General features: G+C 53.4%; 2 protein-coding genes across 10 annotated transcripts in view; one reads left to right on the forward strand and one right to left on the reverse strand.

The window, feature by feature from the left end:
* The window catches only part of WIPI1 (WD repeat domain, phosphoinositide interacting 1), a 32,411-nt gene extending 19,458 nt beyond the window's left edge, over positions 1-12,953 (forward strand). Inside the window, 9 exon segments of the mRNA XM_032870779.1 lie at positions 687-784; positions 1,422-1,514; positions 2,195-2,265; positions 2,884-2,991; positions 7,042-7,206; positions 7,984-8,091; positions 8,835-8,953; positions 9,443-9,543; positions 12,426-12,953. Of these exon segments, the coding sequence (XP_032726670.1) occupies positions 687-784; positions 1,422-1,514; positions 2,195-2,265; positions 2,884-2,991; positions 7,042-7,206; positions 7,984-8,091; positions 8,835-8,953; positions 9,443-9,543; positions 12,426-12,473 (911 nt within the window). The 3' untranslated portion in view covers positions 12,474-12,953.
* A 526-nt stretch (positions 12,954-13,479) lies between these two features.
* Positions 13,480-25,319, reverse strand: part of ARSG (arylsulfatase G) — a 100,626-nt gene continuing 88,786 nt past the window's right edge. For 4 of the 9 annotated variants that reach the window (XM_032870770.1, XM_032870769.1, XM_032870767.1 and 1 more), the window contains 3 exons: positions 21,140-21,260; positions 16,704-16,794; positions 13,529-13,896 (listed from right to left, as the gene is read on the reverse strand). In XM_032870770.1, the coding sequence (XP_032726661.1) occupies positions 13,529-13,896; positions 16,704-16,794; positions 21,140-21,260 (580 nt within the window). Of the gene's footprint in view, positions 13,897-15,356; positions 15,534-16,703; positions 16,795-17,497; positions 17,661-21,139; positions 21,261-25,319 lie in introns of those variants that run through there. The other 5 variants (XM_032870773.1, XM_032870774.1, XM_032870776.1 and 2 more) reach the window with 5 other exon arrangements.

Raw genomic sequence — 25,319 nt, forward strand, 5'->3', positions numbered from 1 at the left:
CCCCCGACTTGAGTCTCCTCATAAAGAAAAATGATTTATGTCGGTTCAGTGCTGTGATGGGCTGTTTACTCTTCCAGAATATTGCCGAAGCACCTTAAATCCAAAATGTCCTCTTTCTTTACTTTGTTTCAATAGCAGACACCCATCTTCACGGAGGATCCAGCCCTCAAAGGAACTTCCGTCTCTGGAATTGCCCATTTCCCTTATCGAGGCAGACATTTGGCTTAGAAATGAGCAGTCTCTCAATAGGTCCGTCCCCTCACCCTCTGCCTCCTAGATTCTCCAACCTGATATGACTGGCCAGCTGCAGGTGGTCACCTGCAGGAAGGCCAAGTTTGCAGTAGGAAGACTTATTTCCATGAAGAGTAAATTCTCTCATAGCCTTAGAGTACGTAATGAAAGAGAAATAGACGCGGTTTCAGAGCCCTGCGGTAAAACGTGAAGAAGAGCTTTTTCAGTGTTCTGAGTTCTGACTGCTTTCCTGCGGGGAAGACCCGGCCAATGTCAAGTGTGAATTTACCTTATGGGATTACCTTGATTACAAGAATAATCCACAGGAAGATAGGCTAAGCCGTTCCTCCCCTCGCCAGTAGGTGGCGCTGAGGCCACGCTGTCTTCTGCTGCCCTGTCCAGGCTTGTTCTCTCCCTTGGACGCTGCTTTTCATCTGCGGTCCCTTCTTTGCCAGGTCTGTGTGCCCTCTCTATCAACCATTCCAATTCGTATGTGGCCTACCCTGGAAGCCCGACTACAGGCGAGATCGTGCTTTACGATGGACACTCCCTGGTGAGTTGGCAGCGACCCAGCCGACGCAGCCCTCCTGCTCGGCTGTGAGGTCAATGGCAGGTGTTGCACAGGCTCTGTCCCGGTGGGGGAAGTGGGGGCGGAGTGGTTCCGGCCACACAGCGGTTGGGTGTGGAGAAGGTAATGCCACCTGCCTTCACGGCCATCAGTCAACACATGAGGCAGCACGCCAGGCCGAGTCAGATGTAGACAGTGTCATGGAAACTGCCCACCAGCTGGTGGCCCATGGTCAGATGGAAGGTGATGTGCTGTGCCATGTCACAGTGACAGTGTCCAGATGTTTCCCGCTTCAGTCCTCTGCTCTCCGAGGCTTCAGGGAGCAGGGCAGGATTGCTGGGGAACGTCCCCCAAAGTGGTGGCAGCATCACAGCGCGTTGAGCATGCCGCCGGCTGTCTGTGTTCCCGAGGGCAGGAAGAGGGATGGAAACGGAGGCAGAATCTCGATAGACCAGAAGAGGACGTAGAGCTTATATGGCCTGGTGGAGGGCAAGAGAGAGAGAGCGGCAGGGAACCCGGCAGATGAGGGGGGCATCTTGGAAGAAAAGAGGATGGGGAGGGAGAGGAGATGCGTCTTCCCCCTACACCAGCATCAGTATCTGCTTTCCCTTGTCACCAACAGAAAACAGTCTGCACGATTGCTGCCCACGAGGGGACGCTGGCCGCCATCACCTTCAATGCCTCGGGCTCCAAACTAGCAAGCGCCTCTGAAAAGGTGAGTGTGTCGCTGCGCCTTCACCGGGCTGTCCCGTCGGGGCTGTGCTGCACGGCTCCATTGGGGCCGAAGGTCGGACACGCGGGGACTGGCTGGTCCCTGGGCCTACTTGGAATCCTTTTCCAAGGGGCACCTCTGCCCCACGTGTGCTGTGTATATGGATACACAGTAGTTCAACAGGCAGAAGGCCTGGGCTATGCAAGATAAGGGACACTTGACACGGACACTTGCGGTGTTACTGAGAAACGTTCGTGCAGGTCCCCCTTGACACGCACTGAGGCTGCATTTAATAAACGGTGCCAACAAAATGTTGTGTGAGATTGATCTCTTCTGACTGGAATGGCCAGGGAAGGTGATCAAGTTGAACCTCAAATGCCATGAAAAACGTGTGTCTTTTGAGAGGCCGAGACTGAACATTCTAGCAAGTGCAAGCATTTCCAGCATCCAAGCTTGCCAAGCCTTCGCCTAGGGCAGGGAGGGAAAAGGGATTCAGTGTTGCACACACGGCCCAAGAGTTACTTCTACGGCAATATACACACAAAAAAGCCCCTGTGTCTGACACTTTGTGCTTCCTCCTCGGAGACAGATGTTCCAAACCAAGAAAACAAGCTCTTCTCTGAAGGGACATCTATGTACGAAGCCATTAATGGTATGAAGTGTGCACCTGCTGTCTTTTCCAGGGCACCGTCATCCGGGTGTTCTCTGTACCAGACGGGCAAAAGCTCTACGAGTTTCGGAGAGGCATGAAAAGGTCTGTGTTCACCGTGAAGCCTGTTTTGCGGTAGCCACCAAGTCCCGCAGGGGACGGCTGGTGGCGGTCGGGCGGAGCAGGGAGGGGCGGCTCTGTGCCCTCCTGTCCCCTGGAGGAGGGTCACTGCCTGAGACGCCTCACTGGGTGTTCAGCAGACCCGAGAACTCTGCTGCTCTAGCACAGGACCTCGGCCACTGGAGCCTCAGGGGAGCCCCAGGGGAGCCCCACGGGAGCCCTTTTCTGATGTGCGAGGGCCACTAGCAAAGGAGATGTGAGAGAGAACAAGTCACTGTCCAGAAGCAATTTGTCAAGTGTGATGGGCCAGGATCCTAGTGGCTGTGGCATTTGCAGCTGGATCTGTGCACCGAGCAGCTGGAAAACATCTGAGATGACAGGAAGGGACCGTGCCTTGTTTCTTCCTGCTGGAGACTGGGACCCCTTACGAATCTTCCCAGCAAGAATTCCTAAATATGAATGACACCATGTCAGGGGCATCTGAGGATACCAGGACTCTCCGGGACACATTGGGTTTTCTTAAAAAGCTGGTTTTTGAACCAGCGAGCAGTCACCCTCACCTTTCTGGCTCACTGGTCTGTCTCTACGCCGCTGTGTTCCCAGGTACGTGACAATCAGCTCGCTCGTGTTCAGTATGGACTCTGAGTTCCTCTGTGCCTCCAGCAATACCGAGACCGTGCATATCTTCAAGCTGGAGCACCTCACTAACAGGTAAGCAAGCACCAGACGTCAAACCCGCGTGGACCAGCCTTCCTGGTAGGTCTTCCCGACGGGGTGGTGTCACGCAAGGACACACGAAACCCGGGGCCACCTCCCCGAGTTCACACCCTGGCCCTGCCCTGTGCTAGGAGACCCAGGCGGGTAATTCAGTCCTCCTGTACCTCGGTGCAAAATGATCATCGAGGCCTCCTGGGCTTGTCATGAGGACTAAGGGAGTTCCCTGGAGCCGAAGTATTCAGCGAGGTGCCCGCACCCAGAAGCTGTTGGCGCAGTAGTCTGCTAATCTCCGCCATCTGGCCCACCACTGAGTCGCGGGCAGACACTCCCAGTGCCGGTGCCTGCACCAGTGGCCGGAGCACAGCGTGCCTTAAAATGCAGCCGGGGGTGTGGGCATTAGTTTCCTCTCACTGCTGTAATGAGTAACCACAGACTTCATGGCTTAAAGGAGCACATGTTCATTATGGCACAGTTTGCTCGTCCAGGACCCCATGGCCAAGTTCTCCACCCAGGGTCTCACAAGGCAGAAATCCCCGTGTCAGGTAGCCCCACTCTTATCTGGAGCTCAGAGCCCTCTTCCAGATGAGTCCCATTCCTGGTAAGAATCCTGGGCGATGCGGTGGTAGCGGTCAAGTACCCGCATCCTTGGAGTCTCTGCTCAAGAGTCCACCCGCTTCCTTCCGCACCTCGCCGTCGGCCCAGCGGTGCCGCACTGATCCCTTCCTGTGCGCTGGAGCGCTCCAACTTTGCCTTCTGCCTTCCTCATCTGCCACCAGGTGGATAGCCCTCTCTGCTTTTAAAGGCTCCTGTGATTAGATCAAGCCCAGCTGGGTAATCTCCCTACCTCTGGCCATCTGGGCCATATAACAGTCACTGGAGGGCTCATTCGTCACAGTCACAGGTTCTGGGGACCGAGGCATGGAATCTTGGGGCCATTCCTAGAAATTCCACCATAGCGTGTGAGCACTCAGACATAGACATAGCGTTAACTACCTGCTGTGGGCATGTCCATGCCTACCCTTGGAGATATCTCACACTGGAAAGGACTCTCCTCCCCACCAGCCATTGTCCATGACCTCTTCCCAAGCTCAAGGTCCTGCTTCTGGTAGCTTCTGGTCCGTGCCTTCCTCAGAACTTCAGGCGCCTCATGTCTTCTGCCTCTTTGGTGCCGTGATAGGAAATTGAAACGCGAGGTGTCAGCAATGAGCTCGGTTACACACAGAAGGCAGGTGGCAGAGTTAGCAATGACAATGACTCTCGTACGTTGATAGAGCGCTGCACTTTATAGTCTTCTCACACACGGCCTCCCTCGGCTCACCACAGGAGTCCTGGGAGATGGGAGAAGTTTCATCACTAATCAGCTGGGGTTCAGAGCCGTCCTGTGTGTTGCTCAAAGCCGGTCCCTGTCTACAAGTCCCAGGGTCCGCATGGAAGTAGCAAGTTTTATACCCACCCAGGCTTCTAGAGCTTCTCCAGAGCAAAAACTCCAGGGGTGTTTAGGAAATGTCCCAGGGACTTGCTTCCACACTTTCACAGTTGTGCCAAGAGAGGTCCCTCTTCTGTAACTAATTCTCCTAATGCAGTAGAACGTCTACGAGAAAGATCCTTTTTCCACCCACTTTGAAAATACCGTGCCCCGGCCTCATTCTGGCTGTTTGGTGTAGTACATGTCTGTCCGACACCGTACCCCACTCCTGTTGTGTATGTATTAGTGTGTGTCTGTCCGACACCCGTACCTGGCTTCTGCCCCCTTCCTCTGAAACTCCATCCAAGGGTACCAGCAACCAGGTCAATAAGTGCCAAGGATTTTCAGACCTGGCTCCGTCTTCCCTCACAGGCTAGTGCAACGCTCTTTCCTGGGAAACCTCGTTCCACCGACTGGTGTCGGAAACCCCAGGGGCTGCTCCCTCCCAGCTCCTGTTTGCCTGGAACCCCACGCATGTCCACCCCTGTTCATGGGCATCCCAGAGCTCAGTGTTTGTCCTGTAGTTCTTCTGACCCTGCATGGCCTCCCTAAAGCTTCTATTTGTTTTCTGGACTTTCCTATCTCCTCTCAGACAGCTTGTAAAACGTAAGCCCAGATTTCTTCGGGAGCTGGTGTGATAGTGCGGAGCATGGGAGGGCGGCTGGCTGCTGGGAGTGACCCCAAGGTGCCGTGATGGAGTGACCCCAAGCCCTGCTTCAGCCCTGTCTTCATCTGAGTTCATGATTGGGGCTTCAGACCGGAAGTTACCATTTGAAGGCTCTCCTGCTTCCGCCAGCCATCTCAGAGAGCTGGGAACAACCCCTTCCTCCCCCGGGTGGCTCTTGACCTTCCCCTCGGCCGTGCATGAAGCAGGAGCCGCCGCGATGGCTCCCACCGGCCTCTGCAGCCCTGCTCCTCAGGCTGCCGCCCGAACCGGGCCTTGAGCATCTCCTGTTTGCTCGGTTATGTCTCACTCTTTCTGGGCTCTTCTTACCAGTCTGTCCTGTATCTTCTCAATGGGCTAGTTTTCTGGAAGCGTTCCGTTAACCCTGACCCTCCCTCCTCAGAAACCATTACTGCCCCCCACTCCCCCAGCTCTGGGAAAGAAGTGCCTGCTCCACCAGCCCGGCATTCAAGGCCCTTCTTGGTGCATCTTACCTGCTGTGCGGCCTTCCCGCCTCAGGCACCACAGCCAGACCAGCTTGGCTGTGGCTCCCATAGGCCTTGTGCACCTGCCTCTGCATCTGCGGGCCCTCCCCCACCGCCTTCCTGTCCCAGCACCCCCACAGCTGATTGACCTGCCTCCAGAGCCCGGCCTCGCGGCCACCACCCCCAGAACATCCCCAGTCGGTGCAGACACCGTCTTATCAAAGAGCATCTGCCATGTGCCAGGCATGACATGAGGTCCTCGGAGGGGGTCACCTGTTCCCGTGCTCAGGACAGCCCTGCCAGGTGGCATGTTAGCCAACTGAGGTTACCGTGGTTTCTCTGGGAGGTGAAGGAACTCCATCCCCCTGTCCCTCCTCCGCAGTCCTGGAGGAGCGCCTACCCGCACGCTCCGCGGGGCGTCACAGTTGACGTCTCTGTGCCATGTCTGCCCCGGGAACGCGGGGCTTCTTTGCCTCTTGGCACATCCCACCCCTTGGCGCAGAGCTAATAGGACGGGTCTGTCTCGTGACGCTCAGGATCACAGAATAAGGGCGAAACCACGAAGCCATCAGTTTCCGATGGGAACATCCAGGCCCAGAGGCTTGTCCAGGGCCCACCTACCCGCCTGGTCAACAGAGTGAGAAAGAAGCCCGTGCTTCCCAGCCGCGCATGCGATCCCCACCAGCCCAGGGCCCTGTACACAAGTGGCCTCTCGGCAGTGCTCCCAGGAATGCGTGTGGCCACTGGTCCTTGATGCGCCCCCAGTACGCACAGCGCAAAGGCAGGGCTGTGCCCCCACCTATTCCCACCCGTCACCGACAGAGCAGCCACCCCCGTGTCCGGCAGATGCCCGGAGATGGAGTCAGGTGACGGCAGGGGGCGCAGCAGGTCCCTCTGATTTATCTCCACCATTGGGAATCCCTGGGGCCCCGGGCGGCTTCAGGGCTGTAACCAAACACCGTCCGAAGCGTCTTGCCTGCCGGGAGGTCTGCTTCCCACTCAGTCTGACCAGGGAGGCCTTGACCCTGAGATCGCGCTGTTCTTCCGCGAGCCGGGGACGGGCTTGGGCTTCGTTTTCAGAGCCCAGAGAGCGATCCCATCTCGTGCCCGCCCCTGGCCCCCTTCTTAGAAATCTGGAAATCAGATTAATCGCCACATGCAACTTCTCTAATGTAGGGAAGCGGTAGCATTGGGAACCTCTTAACGGCCTTGCGATGGCCCCTCCGCAGGACAAACAAGCCCTCGGTGCCCTTCCGGCACGGCCAGCAGAGAACGTCCTGAGCTGTGGCGGGTGGGCAGGACGCGATGCGAAGGCACAGTTCCTTCCCGCTGCCTTGAGCACATCCCCCAGCACTGGGGCGGGCGGGGAGTTGGCCCAGGGCCCGGGCCCGCGGGGCCATCTCACCTCCACCTGTGCCTTGCTCCCCCAGCCGACCAGAAGAACCTTCGACCTGGACTGGCTACATGGGGAAAATGTTCATGGCTGCTTCCAACTACCTCCCCACCCAGGTGTCAGACATGATGAACCAGGACCGTGCCTTCGCCACCGGACGTCTGAACTTCTCTGGGCAGAGGAACATCTGCTCGCTCTCCACGTACGTACGGCCCCGCCCGCCCTCCGCCAGCAAAATCCTTCGCGGGGCTGTTTGCCCAGAGTGCATAGTCCCCAAACACGTGCAGGGAGCCAAAGAAGGACAGGAGATGGCCAAGAGGAAGGGTGAGCAGACTCGAAGTCTGCTGTGTCCGTCAGCTGCCTTTCCTCCCTGGTCGTCATGCCTGTTTTGGGGGACGGGGATGCTGGAAGCTGGCACGGGAACCCCAACTTTCTGGTGATAATGACACTATCTTGAAAGCGATTCCCATTTTTACATAACTCTGTAACAAGGCTCTAGTTGCACAGTCCGGGTTCAGACACCCCTGGGTTTGACAGATACCTTATCTAAGTGGTTTAAAGGAGTTTGTTAAAGAAGCGAAACATTTTTTTTTTTTTAATAAAACTAGCCAGCAATGCGGTGGGCCAAGTTTGTCCTTTGTCCTTTCTGTCCCCATTAAAGGCAGAGAGCCACATATGCCAAAAGCTGTGTCCTGCTCAGGTCAGCGGATATTTTGCTGCTGTGGCTTTTCGCGGAGTAAGAGCGGGCACACGCCTCCTTCTGTCTCATCCCCAGTTACTTTCAAAGACAAGAAATAATCCTCCAGGTCGATCACTAAAGCCAAAAACACCCAGAATCGGGGGCCCGTGGGCAGGGTAAAAGGCTTCTGGGGCCAGGAGAAGCCAGTGTGACGGCCAAGGTGGGTGAGGCTTCGTACCTAAAGCTGGCCCGTCACCTGTCACTGCTGTCACCACAGCACATGTTTCCCTTGGCTCCTAGGATCCAGAAACTGCCGAGGTTGCTGGTCGCATCGTCGAATGGACACCTTTACATCTACAACTTGGACCCTCAGGACGGAGGAGAATGTGTCTTAATCAAGACCCACAGGTGAAGAGACTAGTTTTCACAAAAGCCTTTTTTTAAGAGCTGGCTGTGTCAAGCTGTCCCTGGGCCGGGAACAGCAAGCCTCAGGGCCCTCGCTTGTCTTCCTCACCAGCCTTCTCAGCGGCAGACCTCGAGCGGGCACCCGCTTCGTGCGGGGCTCGGTGTCTAGTGCCCTCACCACCCAGGATGCTCTAGAAGAGTGCAAGGATGAGTACCACGCGCTCGAAGAAAGGGAATGTCTTCCTGCAGCCCTTCCTCCTCGTGCATAATGGGTGCTCAACAGTGGTGCCCAAACAGAATCCAGAAGTTCTCTTGACGTCTGTGACCGAGAGCAAGGCGACCTCCTCTGGTGGCGACAGGACAGCACGAGCCCCCCCTTGCGAGTGTGGCTCAGCGTCCTCGCCAGGTGTTTCAGGAAGAGCAGAGGGCCCATGCTCGCTCAGTGCATATAAGAGAAAGAAGATAACATTAGAAGAAAGAAGCTAAACATTTTTTTTTTAATTTGATAAAACTAGCCAGCAACGCTGTGGTCCAAGAGCAAGAGAAAGGGGTCACTGTGAGTTGCATGATTGACCCAGGCCGTTCAAGGTCCCTGGGAGGTCACATGACCCAGCGGTGTCCAGATAGGTCTATACTTTAAGCTCGAGTGGGCAAGCCTGAGCTTCCGGGTGCTTTTCCTTCTGGCAATAGCCTGGATATGTGATGATCTCTTTTTTCTCTCCCCTTACCCCAATTGCTGTAATTAGCTTGATTAGCTCAGGAACAACAGAAGAAAATAAAGAAAATGACCTCAGACCTTCATTACCTCAGTCTTACGCAGCAACTGTAGCCAGACCAATCACCTCGTCGGCCTCCACGGTGCCAGGTGAGTGTGGATGGGGGGGCCTGGCCGGGGGCACCGTGGGGCCGCATTTCTGACCGTGCTTTCTCTCTGCACCATCACACATGGATGGAACACGCTCCCTGAACCCCTTCCCTCCTCCCAGGTGTGGCCGTGAGAACAGCCTTTCAAGTCAGGTCCCTAAACCTGGCAGGCAGAGCCCCAAATTGTCTCCTCCCCAACAAGTAGTGTCACCCCTCTGAGAACTGGCCACAGGTGGAGAGTTGGCGGTGCCTGGGGTAGAAGGTGGGTGAGGTCAGCCGGAGGCTTGGAAACCACTTCGTGGGGACCTGACTCCTCTGAAGCAGTCTCTCCGTTCAATTTTAGTACGTGTGCTGCGGAAGCGAGCACCGGTCTCTCCATTCAGAAGGCAAAGGCAGCTTCCCGTGGTTTCCCTGGAGGTCCCGCCCCGGGCTCATAGCGTAAGAAGAGGAGACCGTGGGGCTTCTCTCATGTCTCATTCTTGGTTTCCAGGTTATTCTGAGGACGGCGGAGCCCTCCGAGGAGAGGTTATTCCTGAACATGAGTTTGCCACGGGACCAGTGTGTCTTGATGATGAGAATGAATTCCCCCCTGTGAGCATTAGGAATCCCTAAGAGTGGCTCAGTCTGTGCACTTAGAAGGAAACCTTCACCTTGGGCAGGAGGCGAAGTCACTTTCCCTGTCCTCTCACGCTGTAACAGCTAACCTCCCCTCTAATAGTCCGAAGCCATGGCGGGTGCCCTGTGCTACAGGCCCCACAGACCAGCCGGCAGGTGTCAGGCTAAAGCTGGCAGCATTCCAATAACCGAATACTAATCCAGGGAGTCTCAGCAGCCTTGAGGCATTTTAACCAGGCTTCCTTTGCACTCTCTGTGCTGCACATGAGGTGGGAATTCGTGCCTGCATAAACTCCATTTGCCTGAGGCTCCTTTAAGGATGTCCTTGCAGAATACTGCCACCTTTTTGCTAAGGATGATGCTCTCACAGGGCTGGGCCTCCGTGCTCTGCAAGCCAGCTAGACCCTCACCTTCCTCCGGCTCTCACCACCGACCCTGGGCTCCCCAGGGCTCCCAGCGTGGCAGCCGGGTAGAGGGTGGGAGGCCTGGTGGAGCGCTCCGCTGCATTTCCCTGCGTCCTGCTTCAGCCCTTACGGCAGCAAGCACCCTCCTGGTGGGCCCGGTGCAAGGCTTGGCTTCTTCCAGCATCCCCGTCTGAAGAGAGCATCCTTGCTCTGGGTGGCTGCCGGGACCTCCTTAGCTTCTGATTCTTCAAGCTTCCATTTTGAGCAACCTGCAGACAGCTCTTGGGAGCTACGGTTAGAGTGGGGCACAGATACATTGGAAATCATTTAGACTCGGAAGCTGTGTTTGGGCCCAGACTCAAAGAGCTGCGGAGTCAGGCTCTTGGAGCTGGACTGGGCTCCTCGGGGCCTCTTAGGTCTCGGGCTACAGTGTTTTCCCCTGAGCGCTACTTCACATCAGTTGAAATTCCATTTGCAAAAGGATGGCATCCAGGTCTAGTTTCTTTCTTGTAGAAGTCCTGGGACAACCTGGTAAGCCTAGTCAGCTTTTTTTTTAAAAAAAAAAAAAAAGGCTGTTTGGGGCCCTCCGTGCATGACGAGAGGGATGGGTTTGGGATTGCCCATAAAGGCTCTGCAGATTTCCACCTGAGAGGTACATTTCTGGCTTTTAATAGGCAGATTGCCATACCCAGTGCCACAAGTCCAGTTTATATTTTAGGGGTGGAAAGCACTGGTTCTTAAGAATACTCATTATAAATATAAAATCGGCTGTCGGCTTGCTGTCTCCTGATAAACCATTCGTTTTGCCTTCGGGTTCTCATGCCCCAACTAGCCATAAAGGGAGCTCTTCCATCCCCCTCAAGAGTTGGTGGTCAGTTACCTGAGGTTGTATGTTCTAGGAACCAGAGCAGAGCAGACGTAGGGGGGATAACTGTATCCCACTATGTCCGGGTTTAGAGGCTTCACCCACTAGGTTCCGTTTCAGTAGTTTTGGTGAAAGTCTGTGACTGCTACAAGAGACTATTAGATTATTAATTAGGTCCTTAACTGTCATCAAAGTAAGCTCTACAACCTCTTGTACTTACACAATTGGTGTACTTCAGATACTGGCTTTCAGGAGGTGGTCCCCTGCCAAAGAAAACCTGCATAAAATAATAGGTACACTGTGTCTATCATGTGTTTGAAGTTTAAAAAAAAAAAATGGAGATGCTTAAAATCTAGTGGTAGAACTTGTCGAGGGGCCTGTTCACCTAAACACTGCCAGGAAGCTGGGTATGAGCCACTTGTCCTGTCTCCCTCTTAAGAACCAAACGCATAAAGTTGGTTTTACTTGCTTCTGGGATTTTTACTTAGACACAAGGATGGCTTCCTGCCAGTGAGAGTGTTGCTCACTGAATGAGATCCCGGTTAGACCCTACAGCCGGTGGTTGGGGTCATGGAGGCCACCAAGACCCCAGCCCTGCCCTCCAGCCTCCAGACACACAGGGAGGACAGGACCAAGCTGCCATAGGCTCCCAGTGTGGCGGCAGACAGCCTTGTCCATCTCACTACACGGGGGTCAGAGGTGTGAGGGCCACAGGGACCTCCTCTCGACATGGACCATCTCCTGCCCTTATGGGCGACGACGTCCAACAGGAGAGGAGATGTGGACAACTCCTCTCCTTCCCTTTATTCTCTATCAGTATGCCTGTTACAGATACTTGGCCAGAATTCACACCTCTGCCCACATCTCTTAAAAACTTCTGGGATTGTGAAAAGATCTTGGAGTCTCAGCCTTGTTAAAACCACCTCTCTTTCAGCTCAGATCATGGGCTTGCCCAGCTAATCTCATGAGGGGCTCCCTGGGCCTTTGCCTTCAGAACACAGGTCATTGCGAGTGGGTCTTTCCTTGTTTTTGTTTTTTGTTTTTTGTTTTTTTTAATATATTCACATGTCCCTGGTTCTGATCACTCTTATCTCCTTGAGATTTACTCTGCTCCATACACAATGAGAAAAGAGAACTGATCATTTCTGGTGCCACATTTGGGAAGCTGTTTTTGTTGTAAGAACACACCAACCTTTACAAGTCTGTGTATTCTCCAACACTAGTCTTACTCTCGTGAGCAGGAGTAAGGGAATTGGGACCAAGGGTATTTACTGACTTTTTAGTAGTGATTTAGCAGTCTGTGTTTACAAGATGAGCCTTTAAAAAAATGCATACACATATAAATACACACACATGTACACACATTTTATACACAGTATTTTTTGAAACGGTGCCATACTCGTCTACACCTAAGATGGGTGGATTTTGTGTGGCCGCGAGTGACGGCCAGTCCGTGGACATGCGGAAAATCTCCACAGTGCCCAGCCTCTCCCTGCTGACCCCGCGTGGGCTCAGATCTGTTAATAATGCAGCCTGCCTAACCGCCTCTTCCTGGAAAGAGTAAGGCCATTCTGTTTTGATTTTGGTAGATAATCTTGTGCCGTGGAAGTCAGAAGGGCAAAACGAAGCAGTCTTGATGAGAAGCGCACCTCAGAAATCAGGACACCCCCTGTCAGGTGGTTTTGGAGAAAACAAGGAAGGTGGAAGAATGGAGTACAGTTGTGTGTGCAGAAAGGGGGGCAGGGGCTGCCTGCTTAAGCCACAGGACATGGTTCACGGCTCTCCGAGCTCTCCTCTACCCTGGTTGCCAGTGGATACGAGAGACACTATAGACAGATCTTGCTATCCGAAATATTATGTTACAGCCATAGTGTCAATGCTAACCAACCATATTGGTCTATAACCGGAATTTATATGATGAAGGGCATTCTTTTAAATGTATGCCGTGTAAAAATGTACTTATAGGAAAATCTCTTTGAATTGTATTTCTTGTATATTACGTACATATAGAGAGACTGTTTTCTGCCAGGCAAAGTATTTTTGCAGTGATTGCAATAAATCATTTATTACCTTTTGAGTCTCATTTAGGACACTAATAATAAAATCATGGCAATTCATTTTTTGAGGTTTTCAACTTTTACTTCTTCCTGGTTTTAGGAAGCAGGAAGGATGCCTAAAATCTTTAGAATACAGTCCTCCGATCTTTAAAAGTGGGAGGAGGGAGGCGAGCGGAGCCATGGATTTCTGTGGGTTCTTCTGCGCTGAGACCCGGAAACCTCTAACTCGGCCCTAGTCTGCGTCGGTGCTACTCAGGACTCCCCCCTGCAGCCGCCCAGAAATGGAGCCTCTTGGGCCCCACCCCCAGACCACAGATCAGAGTCTGCACTTCTGCAAGCTCCCAACTGACAGGGATGCATATTAAAGATGGAGAAGCAGTGCCCTCCACCCCAGCTGGGATGAACCTATGCTAAGGCGACCAGCCAAACTGGGCAGAGAAAGGAAACTGAAATACAGTAAGTGCTGTGTCAGGGCACGTGGCCAGCATTTTCCTAAATCGCCTTCTTTCATCCTCAGATTCAGAGAATCACAGCCGGGGCTTGACCCGGGTCTAGCTTCAAAGTCCGGGTGCTCTTGGCTCACCACATGCGGGAGGGGCCGCCGGGGGCACAACACAGGGGCTTCAGGACAAAATTCAGAGACTTAGTTTTACAGCATCTGGAGCTGGAACTAACACCTGTCGCTTCCTAACACCTTCTGCCTGCGGGGAGATCGGTCTGGTGGGCAATCTGGCGCTCTGGCAACGGCAGGCGACGTGGTGGGGACTGCAGCAGGGGGTCACGGAAGGATCGCGAGTGTAATCTGCTCTGGAGGTGTTGTCACCAGCAATGTCTAGGAGGACATCTGCGAGGACCTCTCTGACCGCGGGCAGTACGCCCTGGTATTCCGCACCGTCTCTGTCTAGAGGCACAGCTTCCCCAGCATCGTCTTCCAGGTTAAAGATCACAGGCGGCTCATGACGCTGCGCGGGCCCCACGGCCCCATCACAGGCTCTGGCTCCGCCTAGAGAGAGGGTGACAACAAGTACCCCATCAGACTAGCTTTGGCCCTGTGTTGGGAAGAGGAGAACAGTGATGGACCATACACTAATCCAAACAGCCCAGGACTTCAATATTCAAATGACTGCTCTGCCTGTCCAAGAAATCGCCTGGAGATTTTAGGTGCTCATTCCAGGGATGCTCCCATTGTCCAGAATGACTTGGAACTTCTCCCGAACTTGCCTTCAGAGCCCTTAGGACAGCCAATCAGGGATCTCTCCTCTCGACCCTTTGTGAGGAAGTAAGATCTCTTCCCCCGAACACTGATTTCTTGAACACCAAAATCCTCATCAGCTGGACGGGGCACGAAGGCAAGGCAAGTAATTTCACTTTGGGTTGCAGTTGAGATTCTTGTATGAATTCGAATCTGGCTATGGAGGCAGCCTCAGAAGAGGAGCAACAAAAAATGGGAGTCATGGCTGCATCCTTAGCTCTTAATGATTCAGGTGACTTTTTTTCTTTTTCACCTTTTCCATACAAAAAATAGGTATCTGGCGGAAGTTAATATAATTCAACTGAATGAACAAAAGGAATCCAGGCCAAGGACAGCCATCAGAAATACGGCAATTCCTGAATGCCTCCTTGGGCTCTGAGCTTCCTGGCAGCCAAACAATAGGGCAGAAACTCATCAGTTGCTCAGGGAAAGCCATGCTCTTGCCTACTTGTCCTCCTTAATGGTCTTCCTCCTACGGCTGACATTCAGGTCATTCGGCAGAACCTAAGAGTCCCTGTCTTTGCCTAGAATCTGGAGTCCAATTTGGCTCTTCATTGCCAAGAAAGGGCAGACAGAGAATGAGGTTTGCAGTCAGTCGAGCAAGGCCAGCGATGAATGCCTCTTATAAAAATGTAAGACTTCCACTCCACAGAATCATGGAACAAGCCCTCCTATGGATAACACTTCTAAATTCTAGGCAACATATTTAGGGGGGAAAAAAAAAAAAAAAAAGGAAGGCACCAGCAACTTACCAAGGTAGACAGAAACTGAAAAGAACTTGATCACTGAAAGAGAGAGGTCACGGGGGTTGGGTCTGCATTTAAGAGGACCATCCCCCAACAGAGACACCCCTCAGCCTGCGTAGCAGGGAGGAGCTAGAGCCCAGGCAAGGAACTGTCCTCCCTTTGACTTGAGCTCTTTGGGACAGAGCTCAGGGCTGCCACAACAGGAGAAAATGGATGAGTAGAAATCTCAGGAAGGAGGAGGGAGCCAGAGAGGAGAAAGCCTCAAAACTCGCGGATAAACTCCCTCCACATCATTCTCTAATGTAGTAGATGTCAAGACATGTTGTTTATCTGAAACAGTTTTGAGTAATAAGGATGAGAATTTTCAAAGAGAAGGGGAAGGGAGGGATCAAAACATGACATACTCTTCCTCCCCAACACACACCCAGATGCTTGGGGGTCCGTCCTCCCCATCCTCGTGCTCACAATCCCGGGACTTGGTGACTCTTCAGAAGAAGAACTTCCCTCCCCTGGGTGTCATAATTCCTGTCCGACTGTGATCGTTTTTGAACAGTCCAATGACTCCATGGTAACATTCAGGATTCCAATCCCGTGGGGCCAAGGGCTTTCTGGCAGGGCTGTGACTTCTGAAATTAACTCGGCCTGGAGAACCCATACCTCTGAGATAATGTAATGTAAGGACTGTAATCTAGAAACTTTCCATCTGAAAGCAAAGCAAATATCTGACTGGTTTGTATTTTAGGCTTTGGAGAATCAATAATTCTTGTGGCATTTTTAATATCCCTCAAGTTATGAACTCAAAGAACTTGTTTTGTTTTTATGCCACGTTTTTCTTCGGGATCACGTATTTACACTGAGGGAAAATCATTTCTGTTCTTTATAATTCTTTGGAATGCTCTAACATGAAACAACTGAATCAAATTGGAATCTGCACCAGGTCCCAGATTTTGTTTTGTTTATTTTTTTTTTTGTTTTTCATTCACTGAAAGAAAAATGTTAGGGTCCCTGCGAGGTATGAGGCGCTGTGCTGAGCACTTAAAGACAACAAAAATGAAATATCTTACAAAGCTCAAAACTATTAGGGGAAATAAAACATGGACCCAAATGATTGGCATACAAGGCAGAACGTGATCATGATCAGAGGTTCCCCAAACTGTACCCACCCGGGAAGATGAGAGGGAGTTTTATGACCTGACCGGGGTACTAGAATTTGGTGGGAGGCCCTAGCCACTGAAAGAGGTTTTGATATGAGGCCAAGGACGAAGGCCATCGCTCTTGGAGAACTGACCCTGAAAAGGTGTGTGAGGAACCAGGCTGGAAGGAGCCTGAACTCAATGGGCAGCAAGAAGCCATTGGAAGATTCTGAGAACCAAACGGACCCAGTGTCGCATTTCTACAACGTACATTTAAGACGGTCGGCTAATGAACCACGATGCAGAGACTTCTGTCGGTTTGCTAACTCAACCTCTCAAGTCTATTTTCTGAAACAGTCCATTGTCCAGTAAATTACACTTTAAAATATCCCTAAGCTCCCATTTCATGTTCAGCCAAACTAGCATTTAAAGCCGAACAATGGAATGAAACGTTCTTCAGGGGAAAGGAACCGTGTTAAGTGTGCTGACCGGCTCCGAGCTTGCTGGAAATGTCAGCCAATGGCAGAAAGACCTTGTTTTCCTGTTCGTGGGGGCAGAGGGCCTGTGCTGGGGCAGGGGGTGTGGGTGCCTTGGGTGCGGAGAGCTCCCTGTAAGCAGCCAGCCCCCACCCACTCCTGGAGGCCTCCGGGAAGATCTGGGCAGGGGACACCTGACTCACCGCTGATGTAGAAGGCCTTGTAGCGCCCCAGGCGGACCGTCTGAAGGGCTCCGTACTCTCCAGCCGCCCCACTGTTGGGATGGAAAAGTACCTGAGGAAGAGGAGTAGGACTTCCTAACCAGACAGCCATGCTGGTGGCTCCCCGGAAAGCATTCCTTTCTCCCATCTAGTGCCCGGCCCACCACCCCCACTCCAACATGGCCCCAAATGCTGACCAACCCTGGCCTGTGGGCCACACCAGCCAACCCCCCCGGGAGGCCTCCCTGAAGTAGCTATCTGGCCAGTTAATTAAATCAGAGTGGGTTGTTGCTCGCGTCAGATTCCTGCCGAATGCACAGGGTCCGGGGCAAAATCAAAGTGAGAGAAAGCTTGTTCAACGCCAAAGAATGTCAAGAGAGCACAGCATCAGCTCTTGAAACCGGCTGTAGGGCTGTCCTAAGTGCAGGGGACTCCATGTGACCGTGCCAGTCACCCACCTGCCGGGACCCCAGCCCTCAAGTTCACGCTGGGGCTTGGGGATCTGCCTGTCTCCCAGATCTTCCCAGGGACTCTGGCACAGGTGTTCCTTAGATCTCCTTGGAAGAACAGCTCCTTTAGCATCCAGCTGACTTTCAGGCTCTCCCTCGAGTAAGGGTGGCCTGAGAAGGTATCCTTGAGAGGCATGGTTTCTCCAGAAGTGAGCACAGCGTAACGTGGATGTCCTCACCTTTGACTCAATCCTAACACTCGGACTGAGGAAATCCTCCCTCATCAGGCCATGGATGAAAGAATCACCCTATAGAGCAGAAACACACCTAATTCGGGCTTTGCCAAGGGCAGGATTTGGTAGAAAATAAATGACCGGTGTCCTTGGTCAGTTGGTGGGTTTGGGCTGCAAGCGGGAGGCCGCCCTGGGATGAACCATGACCGATATATATCACTGGAAAGGCGCTTACGTGATTCAAAGTTTCCATGGGGCTAAAAAAAAAAAAAAAAATGAGAAACATCTGTTGGAGCAGTAAACAGCTGTCCCCCCAAGTTTCCCGGCTCCGAGAGGATGCCGCGGAGGGCGGGGCTCCTCCCACACCTGCAGCTTCCGTGCTATGCTCTCGTGACAGTCCCCGCAAGGTCCCCAGCCAGCGTGATGACAGCAGGCTCCTTCCAAACAGGAAAAGAAGTCGTAACTCAAAACCTACTCTTCTGCCAGGCCTGCAGGAAGCCAAGCCCGTCACCGCAGGAGGCCGTTCGGTTTCCTCCTGGAGAGGGCAGGAAGTGGGGGGCTGGTAAAACGACCTAAGACGTACTCAGACATCCAGGAGGTGGGAGTCGCGCTCCGCTGGTTCAAATTGTGACCATGATTTGAGTCTCAGTCACAGAAATTCCGTCAGGGTGGGCCGCCACGTCCAGGATATTTATGCCGCGTTACCAGAGGCAACTTCCAAAATCCAAGAGGAAGAGGAAGCAAAACTTCAGGTTGGCTCCCGCTCCGAAACAGGGATGGGTTTTGTTTTCCTTCGTGCAGACTGGCCAGGGCGTTCTTGTTTCTATCAACAGAGGAAGAAGGCTGGCAAATTTACACATGAATCACCGCTGAAGACTGGTCCTCTCTAGGGACACTGGGTCCGAATTTCAAAGATAACTTTATCTTCTGCAACCCTGCTGCACCGTCTTCCCCGCCTTCCTTACCTGTTCGCTTTGTTCCATTTTGTTTTAAGCAGGCGAGCGTCTCCTCGGGCCCTAGAGGTCCGGGGGTTTGTGGTACATGCGTGCACACGCGCGCAGACGAGCGCACACACGCATGCACACACGTTGCAGGTGGGGCTACAAAGCCCTGCTCCAGAAGGGGCCAGCCACCCGGCAGGGCAGCTGCCACCACTAGGGGCCTCCCTAAGAGAAGTGATGCCACTTCCCAAGTCTTGCAACCCAGCGCCCAGCTCCTGGACGGATGGCCTCCTGGAAGGTGCCACGTCTTTCAGGACCCACAGCAGCCCCAGACCGGTTTGGACTGGCAGATGCAGAGCCATTAAAGAAGCCTTCCCTTTGCTGACAATCTGTGGACTTGGTGGTGACCTAGAGCTGCTGGAGGACTCGACCCCTGGGGACGTGACAACCTCGCGTGCTTCCATCGGGGCAAACACGAAAGCGGGATACCCGGGGCAGCCTCCCCAGTCAGGCTCCCCACCCCTCCCTGTGGTTGCCCTCAGTGCCCAGATGCAGACCAGGTGCAAGACCGCGCAGGCTGCTGGTAGCCGCTAAGGGTTTTAAACACCACCACCCCCCCCCCCCCCCCGCCATGTCCCTTTGGGAAAACCCGGCAGCCCATGATTTGCCTTTAAATCCCTCCACATCGGCCAGGGAGGTCGCCGGTGGGCCTCTGGCTCTAGGCGGCTTGAGCTCTTCAGCTTGCGGTTACTTCATTTGCAAAATAGGGAAGAACCGCACTGCCGAGCCGTATTTGCATGCTGTTTTTGAGATGATCATCTAGGAGTTACTTTGAGCTTCTTGAAACCGGATTGGTTTTCTAAACCACGCCATGCTGGAACCCTTGTAAGCCCAGGACCCGTCACAGTGTGCACACAGTGTGCTGCTTAAAAAACCCACGGGGAGTCCCGAAGGTGCCTATACACATCTGCATATGGTTGTAAAGCTGTGCGGTCACTCCCTGCACCTCCTGGCCTCTCTTTCAGCAAATTCAAGACGATTTACTCTAGTCTTTCCAGCGGGTGACCAGAAAAGACCCGATCCAGGGCCAGCGATCACCTGTGCTGTCCTCAAACTCCAAATATTCTTATCTCCAGCGTCTTCACAAACACTGCGGGCATCTGGTGCTGGGGAGGCGGGGTGTGGCCCGAAGGTACCCGCACCCGAGCGCTTTTGCTCTTGAAGATTCCATCAGAGGCTTCCGGTGACCCCTGAGTGCTGTTTCCTCCTGGGCCCCGGGGTGTGGTCAGGGAGCGTCCCCACACATCCTCTGTCCCCACAAAAACCCCCAACAGTGCTGCTGTGTGGGTCTCGTCTTCCCACCTGGTTCCTGGGCCCCCCCCCCCCCCCCCCCCCCCCCGCCCCCGCCGGCACTAGCCCAGCAAGAGAGAGGCCCCGAGCCTGGGCCTAGGTGACTCCGCACAACTGGAGAGTGAGCGCTCTCGCGTCTGAGAACGGAAGTGAGTGCGCAGGAGCTGGCTTCCACAGGCAGACCGAGCACGTCAAGGAGCCCAGAGTCCTTGAAGCACTTCCTGGTGACCCCAATCATTCTATTAGTAGCCGCCGTAATAAACACTCAGGAGCACCTCTCCACTGACGTCTTCCATAACCCCCAGGGTCACATACTGCAAACTCCAGCCTGAAGGCGGAAACCATCTTCCTGCTGCTTCTCTGCGTCTCAGCAGGACTCAGCCTGAATGGGTCGGCAGCTCTAGAAGATTCCTTATTGCAGAAGAAGCCATACTTCTTCAGAGGGCATGACTGACAAACCCCAGAAACCGCATGAATGCTCACAGAAGCACGGGGGGCCCCTCTTGGGGCCAGAGTGCTGGCCTGCCCGGGGACGGTTGAGGTACGGGGGCGGCTTTGGTGACGGTCACTGCACATCTGAGCAGCATTTGAGTCACTCCCATGTGATCCTCAGTAAAGACACAAATAGACCCTTTGATGTGTGGGTCCTGAACTGAGAAGCCATGTGCTTGCCGGGCCCTACAAAGGGGTTTGGGGTTCCCTCCGCCCACTTCCTCTTCCTTTGGGTGAAAGGAAAACACACGGAAATGACATGGAAAGGCCATCGGGCCCGACACTTCCTGTCACTGCCCCTGAAAGCCTCAGCATACATGAGGAGGGGACCCTGGGGTGCAGGGGCTACAGTCACAGGCCGGGCCCTCCGGGAGCCAGGGGGAAAGGTGGGGGCATAACGCGTTCGTTGGCCCTGCCTTCCAAGAGCTGTTTCGTTCAGGTGTCTGCGTTCATTTACTCATTAGATCCACATTGACCCCATGCTGGCTAGGGGCCAGGCACTTCAAGGTGCATTGAGAATTCTTGGGTGAGATCCTTGCCTTCCAGAAAGTTCCATTTTGGCGGGGGAGCCCCATGATACACAAGTCACTCTCACTACTCAGCCATCTCCTCCCACAAAAAAGTGCCAGGTGCTTACGATGTCAGAGAACTCGGTAATTATGAAAAAATCCTGTTATCGGGAATCAGCTCCCCTGTACACCAGCTCTAAGCCAAATTTAAATATAAGTCTGGATTGGCAAACTGGATTGACTGCAGGGGAAGAGGGGAGGGGAGTGGAAAGAGAGGTTTGTCTCAAAGACCTCATCCACCAGGCCTTCTCAAGCTAGGTCTGGCGCAGCCACCTCCATGTACCGTCCCCGGATGGTTCTCTTCGCACAAAGGTGGCCCTGGATGAGAGGCAGCAGGCCCATCCCCTGAAAAGCCCGAGCAGAGCACACACCTCCTCCACTTACCCTATGCCCAGTCTGCAACCAGCCAAAGAGCACCTCGGAGGCATCCAAACCATCAAAGTGCCGGTCCTTGGGCAGGCTGGCCCCGGCCAGAGCTACCACAGTGGGGAAGATGTCCAGCACACTGCAGAAAGAACAAGACAGCATCGCCCCCTCTATTTCCAGACTCTCTCCCTGGCCACCTTGTGGTCAAGGCCCACCCAAGCCAGCCCAGACTGAGCACTGACATTCTCCCTCACAGCCCGCCCCCACCCTGCCTGCCTCTCCTCTCTTCAGGTTCCACCTGGATTTCTGCTTCCCAAAGAGGAAGAACGGCACAGTGGTTTCACACTCAAGCCCTGCAGCTGAGAGTTACCTGGCCTCAAATCCCAAGGTTGCATCTATCTGGCTTCTCAATGCCTCAATTTTCTATTCTTTAAAATGGGCTTGATGATAATAGTGCCCACCTCATGGGGTTTTGTGTGGATAAGACACACAGAGGAGGCATGTAGAAGACCTCTGAACGGGCTCACAGGGTGCTTGTGTTATAATTATTCACAAGAGGGACACCTGCGTGGCTCAGTCAGTTATGTCTCTGCCTTCATCTTAGGGTCATGATCCCGGGGTCCTGGGATCAAGGCCCTCGGTTGGGTTCCCTGCTCAGGGGGGAGTCACCTTCTCCCTCTCCCTCTGCCCCTCCTCCCTCTTGTGCTCTCTCTTTCTCAACTAAATAAATAAAATCTGTTAAAAAAAGCAAAATGGGGCACCTGGGTGGCTCAGTTGTTACGCGCCTGCCTTCATCTCGGTCATGATCCCAGGTCCTGGAATCAAGCCCATCAGGCTCAGCGGGAAGCCTGCTTCTCCCTCTCCCACTCCCCCTGCTTGTGTCCCCTCTCTTGCTGTTTCTCTTAGTCAAATAAATAAAATCTTGTTTTTCTTTAAAAAGGATATTTTAAAAAAACAAAATAAAAAAAAAAAAAACTGTTCACAAGAGCATCCCTATGGACCTAAGAACAAAGGGGTTCTACCTGTTACCAGCTAAGCCACAGTCACTAGCTGAGAGGGGACAGTGTGTGACAGGTACCTGCTAGAGAAGGTACACTTCATTATTTCTTCCCTGGGTCTCTGGGTCACAAATATTCAGTCTTTGTTTAAAATGCCGTGGTACATGAAACAGTCCACCCCTTTATTTCCGTTACTTTTTCCCCATTACAAAATAGTAGATGTTTATAGTAGGAGAAAAAATATATAGAACGTGTAGAAATATAAAAGAGAGAACAATGCACAAATAGTGCATTACCCAAAGCTAGCCACTGTTACCATTTTGGTGGATTTTGTTAATGTGATTTTTTTAAGTCATGTGGTACATAAATTTTACTCTGTTCTAGGGCCCATCTCCTGCCAGCTTGCTGTGCTTTGTCGGGAAAAAAACTCTCCAGTGTAAACGAATGCACTGTCCTTTCAACAAGGCTGTTTCTATCCAAGGGCCAGGCCAAATGAGTCAGTGGGCTGCGAGGCAGTCACGGAGGCAGGGCCAAGGTAAGCCCCCCTCCACCCCAGCCACAGAGAGGCCCTGGTTTGCCTGAGGCTGGGCACAGGCCCGAGCTTCAGGCATACTTCTGCTCTCCCCATACCCCCAGGGCAGAATCTCTCCCTGGACGATGGCACAAAATGTTTCTGGTTTGCCTTCAGCTTTCATGGTCCACACAGCTGGTGGCTTGTCTCTGGAGATACTCGGTCCAGGAGCTGGCATCCCACACAGGCCAAGTCAAGGAGTACTGAGTAAGCACTAACAGGGTCCAGCACAGTCCAGAAGCCTGTCCAGAGTCCAAGGATCCTGGGACAAATTGGGCAGCGCACAGCCCTGCAGTGCAGTCCGAGAAGGCCACGGTGGCCGGGGGCTGTTGGTTCAAGCTTTCTCTCTAAATTGCACCCCTAAGAGAGTCTGGCTTCACAGACAGGTCACATCCATGTGCAAGGAAAACAGGATCTGTGCTCTTTTGGAACGTAGAGCATACTTTCTCTTTTTGCCTTAACGTTTTCTCCCCAGTATCAGGAGGCTTCACATCTTCTAATGAATCAAAGCATGAAGTCCAATGCTACTGGGACCTAGCATCTCAGAATTGGTCAGGGTCTCAGAGGTACCCTGTCTACCCAGAGCACAAAGAAAACCTTGGCCCACGAGAAAATCATCAACATCTCTGATGACTTGCCAATCCAGCACTGATTGCCAAGCCCAGGATGTCACCCAGTCTTTCCTTCTGTCCTGGAGGAAGCCAAGCCCCTGAGGTTAGGCCTGGAGGAGGGGGCTCTTGGGCACACGTGGTCCCAGTGCCATCCCGGTCCCCAGCCGAGGTGTGAGCTCGGAGAAAATGTTGGTTCTACGGAGGCCACCAAAGGGAGACGAGCTGCTCCCAAGCTTAAACCTCATCCAAGAAACTGGTCCTGAGAGTCTTTAAAACCTTCAAGAAAGAGACAACACCACCCAAAACAACAAAAAACAACAAAAAAAAAACCCTCCAGAACATACATTTTCAAGTTTCTGTGGCTGATGATACTTGGGATGGAAGCTTTGGGCAAGGCCACATTCTGCCTTTTATGGGCTCTTTGTGGGTCCTGTCTTCCATACAAAATATTAAAAATTCCATTTCACAACTGGGTTGACAGAAAGATGCATAAAGAAATAATGCATATTAAATCATTTTCTTCAACCTAAAAGTTCTTTCTTCTCCGAGTTTAGAAGAAACTAAAAATCTCTTGCATCCCTATAAATCTCATGGGCCTGGCCCTGGGCCCCCCGCCCCCACCCTAGCCTCAGGGACAAGTCGGTCCTGGCTTCTGGAGGTAGGGAACCCTGCTTCCCTGGGCCTGTGGTTTCTCTGCACAGTGACACAAGATGCTGCCATCAGAGCAGGCGGGGGTTCTGCTGCCCATAGAAAAATAGCTTCTTTCCTTCTTAATATGGCTGCAGCCAGGCCGTGCACAGAAAGTTGTTCAGAGGGAGTGTGTGTCCTTGTGCTCCTCTCCACGGTGTTGCCACAGGAACCTGGGCACGGAGACCCTGCGATGGGGAAGGTGCCCTGGGGTCCGGCTGGCTGAGCAAATGGGCTGTCCGGAGCTCAGTAGGCGGCCCAGCAGCCCCAAAGGACATGTATCAATGGGAACTGGGGAGGGGCCATGCTGGGCCGTCCTTGGGGGAGCGCATCCATGGCAGAAGGGCTGGGAAGGGAAGCGTTTCCTAGAAGCTGGGACATTATATATGGGGAAAGGCGGTGTGATCTGAAGATGGGAAGTGGGAAGGGCAAGGCGGTTGCCAAGGTAAGGATTGGGGGGTACTTGAGCCTGAACACAGAGGAGGGGACAGCAGAACTTCCTCCAGGTCGCAGGAGAGTGGGAACTGTCCCTAGGACAGGGGAGCAGCTCCTTTTTAGCATTTCGTTCTAAGTTTCTTCCTGTTGTAAATCCTTCCGCTGAGCCCCGGGAATAGTAGGAACGCACCCCTTCTTGGCCTGAGCCCCTCTGCGAACGGTGGAGAAGCTGCAGTTTCCCCCAGGCCCCTGCCTCAGGTCCCCCTTAGAGGCCAGCAGAACCCCACAGCACTGCTTCCAGGCAACACAGGCGTCCCCGAGTGTCAGGAGCCCCCACCACAAAGCACGCACATTGTTCCCTAGCAAAGCACGGCTTGGGGCAGGGGTGGGTGCGAGGAGCCCCCCTCCCTCCCCAAGCTCCACCACCCATTGCCCACGGGAAGTGGGGGGTACTCTGAAAGGAAGCGTGTGGCTAGACCTTGCCCTCGTGGTGACATCTAAACCACAGCACGCTGATGTGAACGCGGTCTTCTCAGGGCTTCGACTTCCGGCGTCCCGGACTGGGCCTCGGGACAGGGCAGAAGCAGGCCAATCACCCTTCCACACAACTGACGCCATTGCAGGTAACCCAAGAGGGGCTACCTGCTCTCCTGCCTCAATGGCACCCTTAGGTGTTTTTCCAAAGGAGATCTGGTCACCTTATACTTGGCACAGGAATCTCCGATGCTCTGTTCTGAACAGAGACAGCAGGCTTCTGGCTCAGAGATGCAGAGCACAAGCTTTGCCTCTTTGTATCTGGCGCTCAGCCGGCCCGAGTCTGTCCTCCCCGGCATACCTGGTGCTGCCTGGAGGTGTTTTGATGGTCACAGCTGGGGATGGAGGGGCCACTGGCATCT

The sequence above is a fragment of the Lontra canadensis genome, unplaced genomic scaffold (genome assembly GCF_010015895.1).
Source record: "Lontra canadensis isolate GAN:19392208 unplaced genomic scaffold, GSC_riverotter_1.0 scaffold41, whole genome shotgun sequence".
NCBI classification, from domain to species: domain Eukaryota; kingdom Metazoa; phylum Chordata; class Mammalia; order Carnivora; family Mustelidae; genus Lontra; species Lontra canadensis.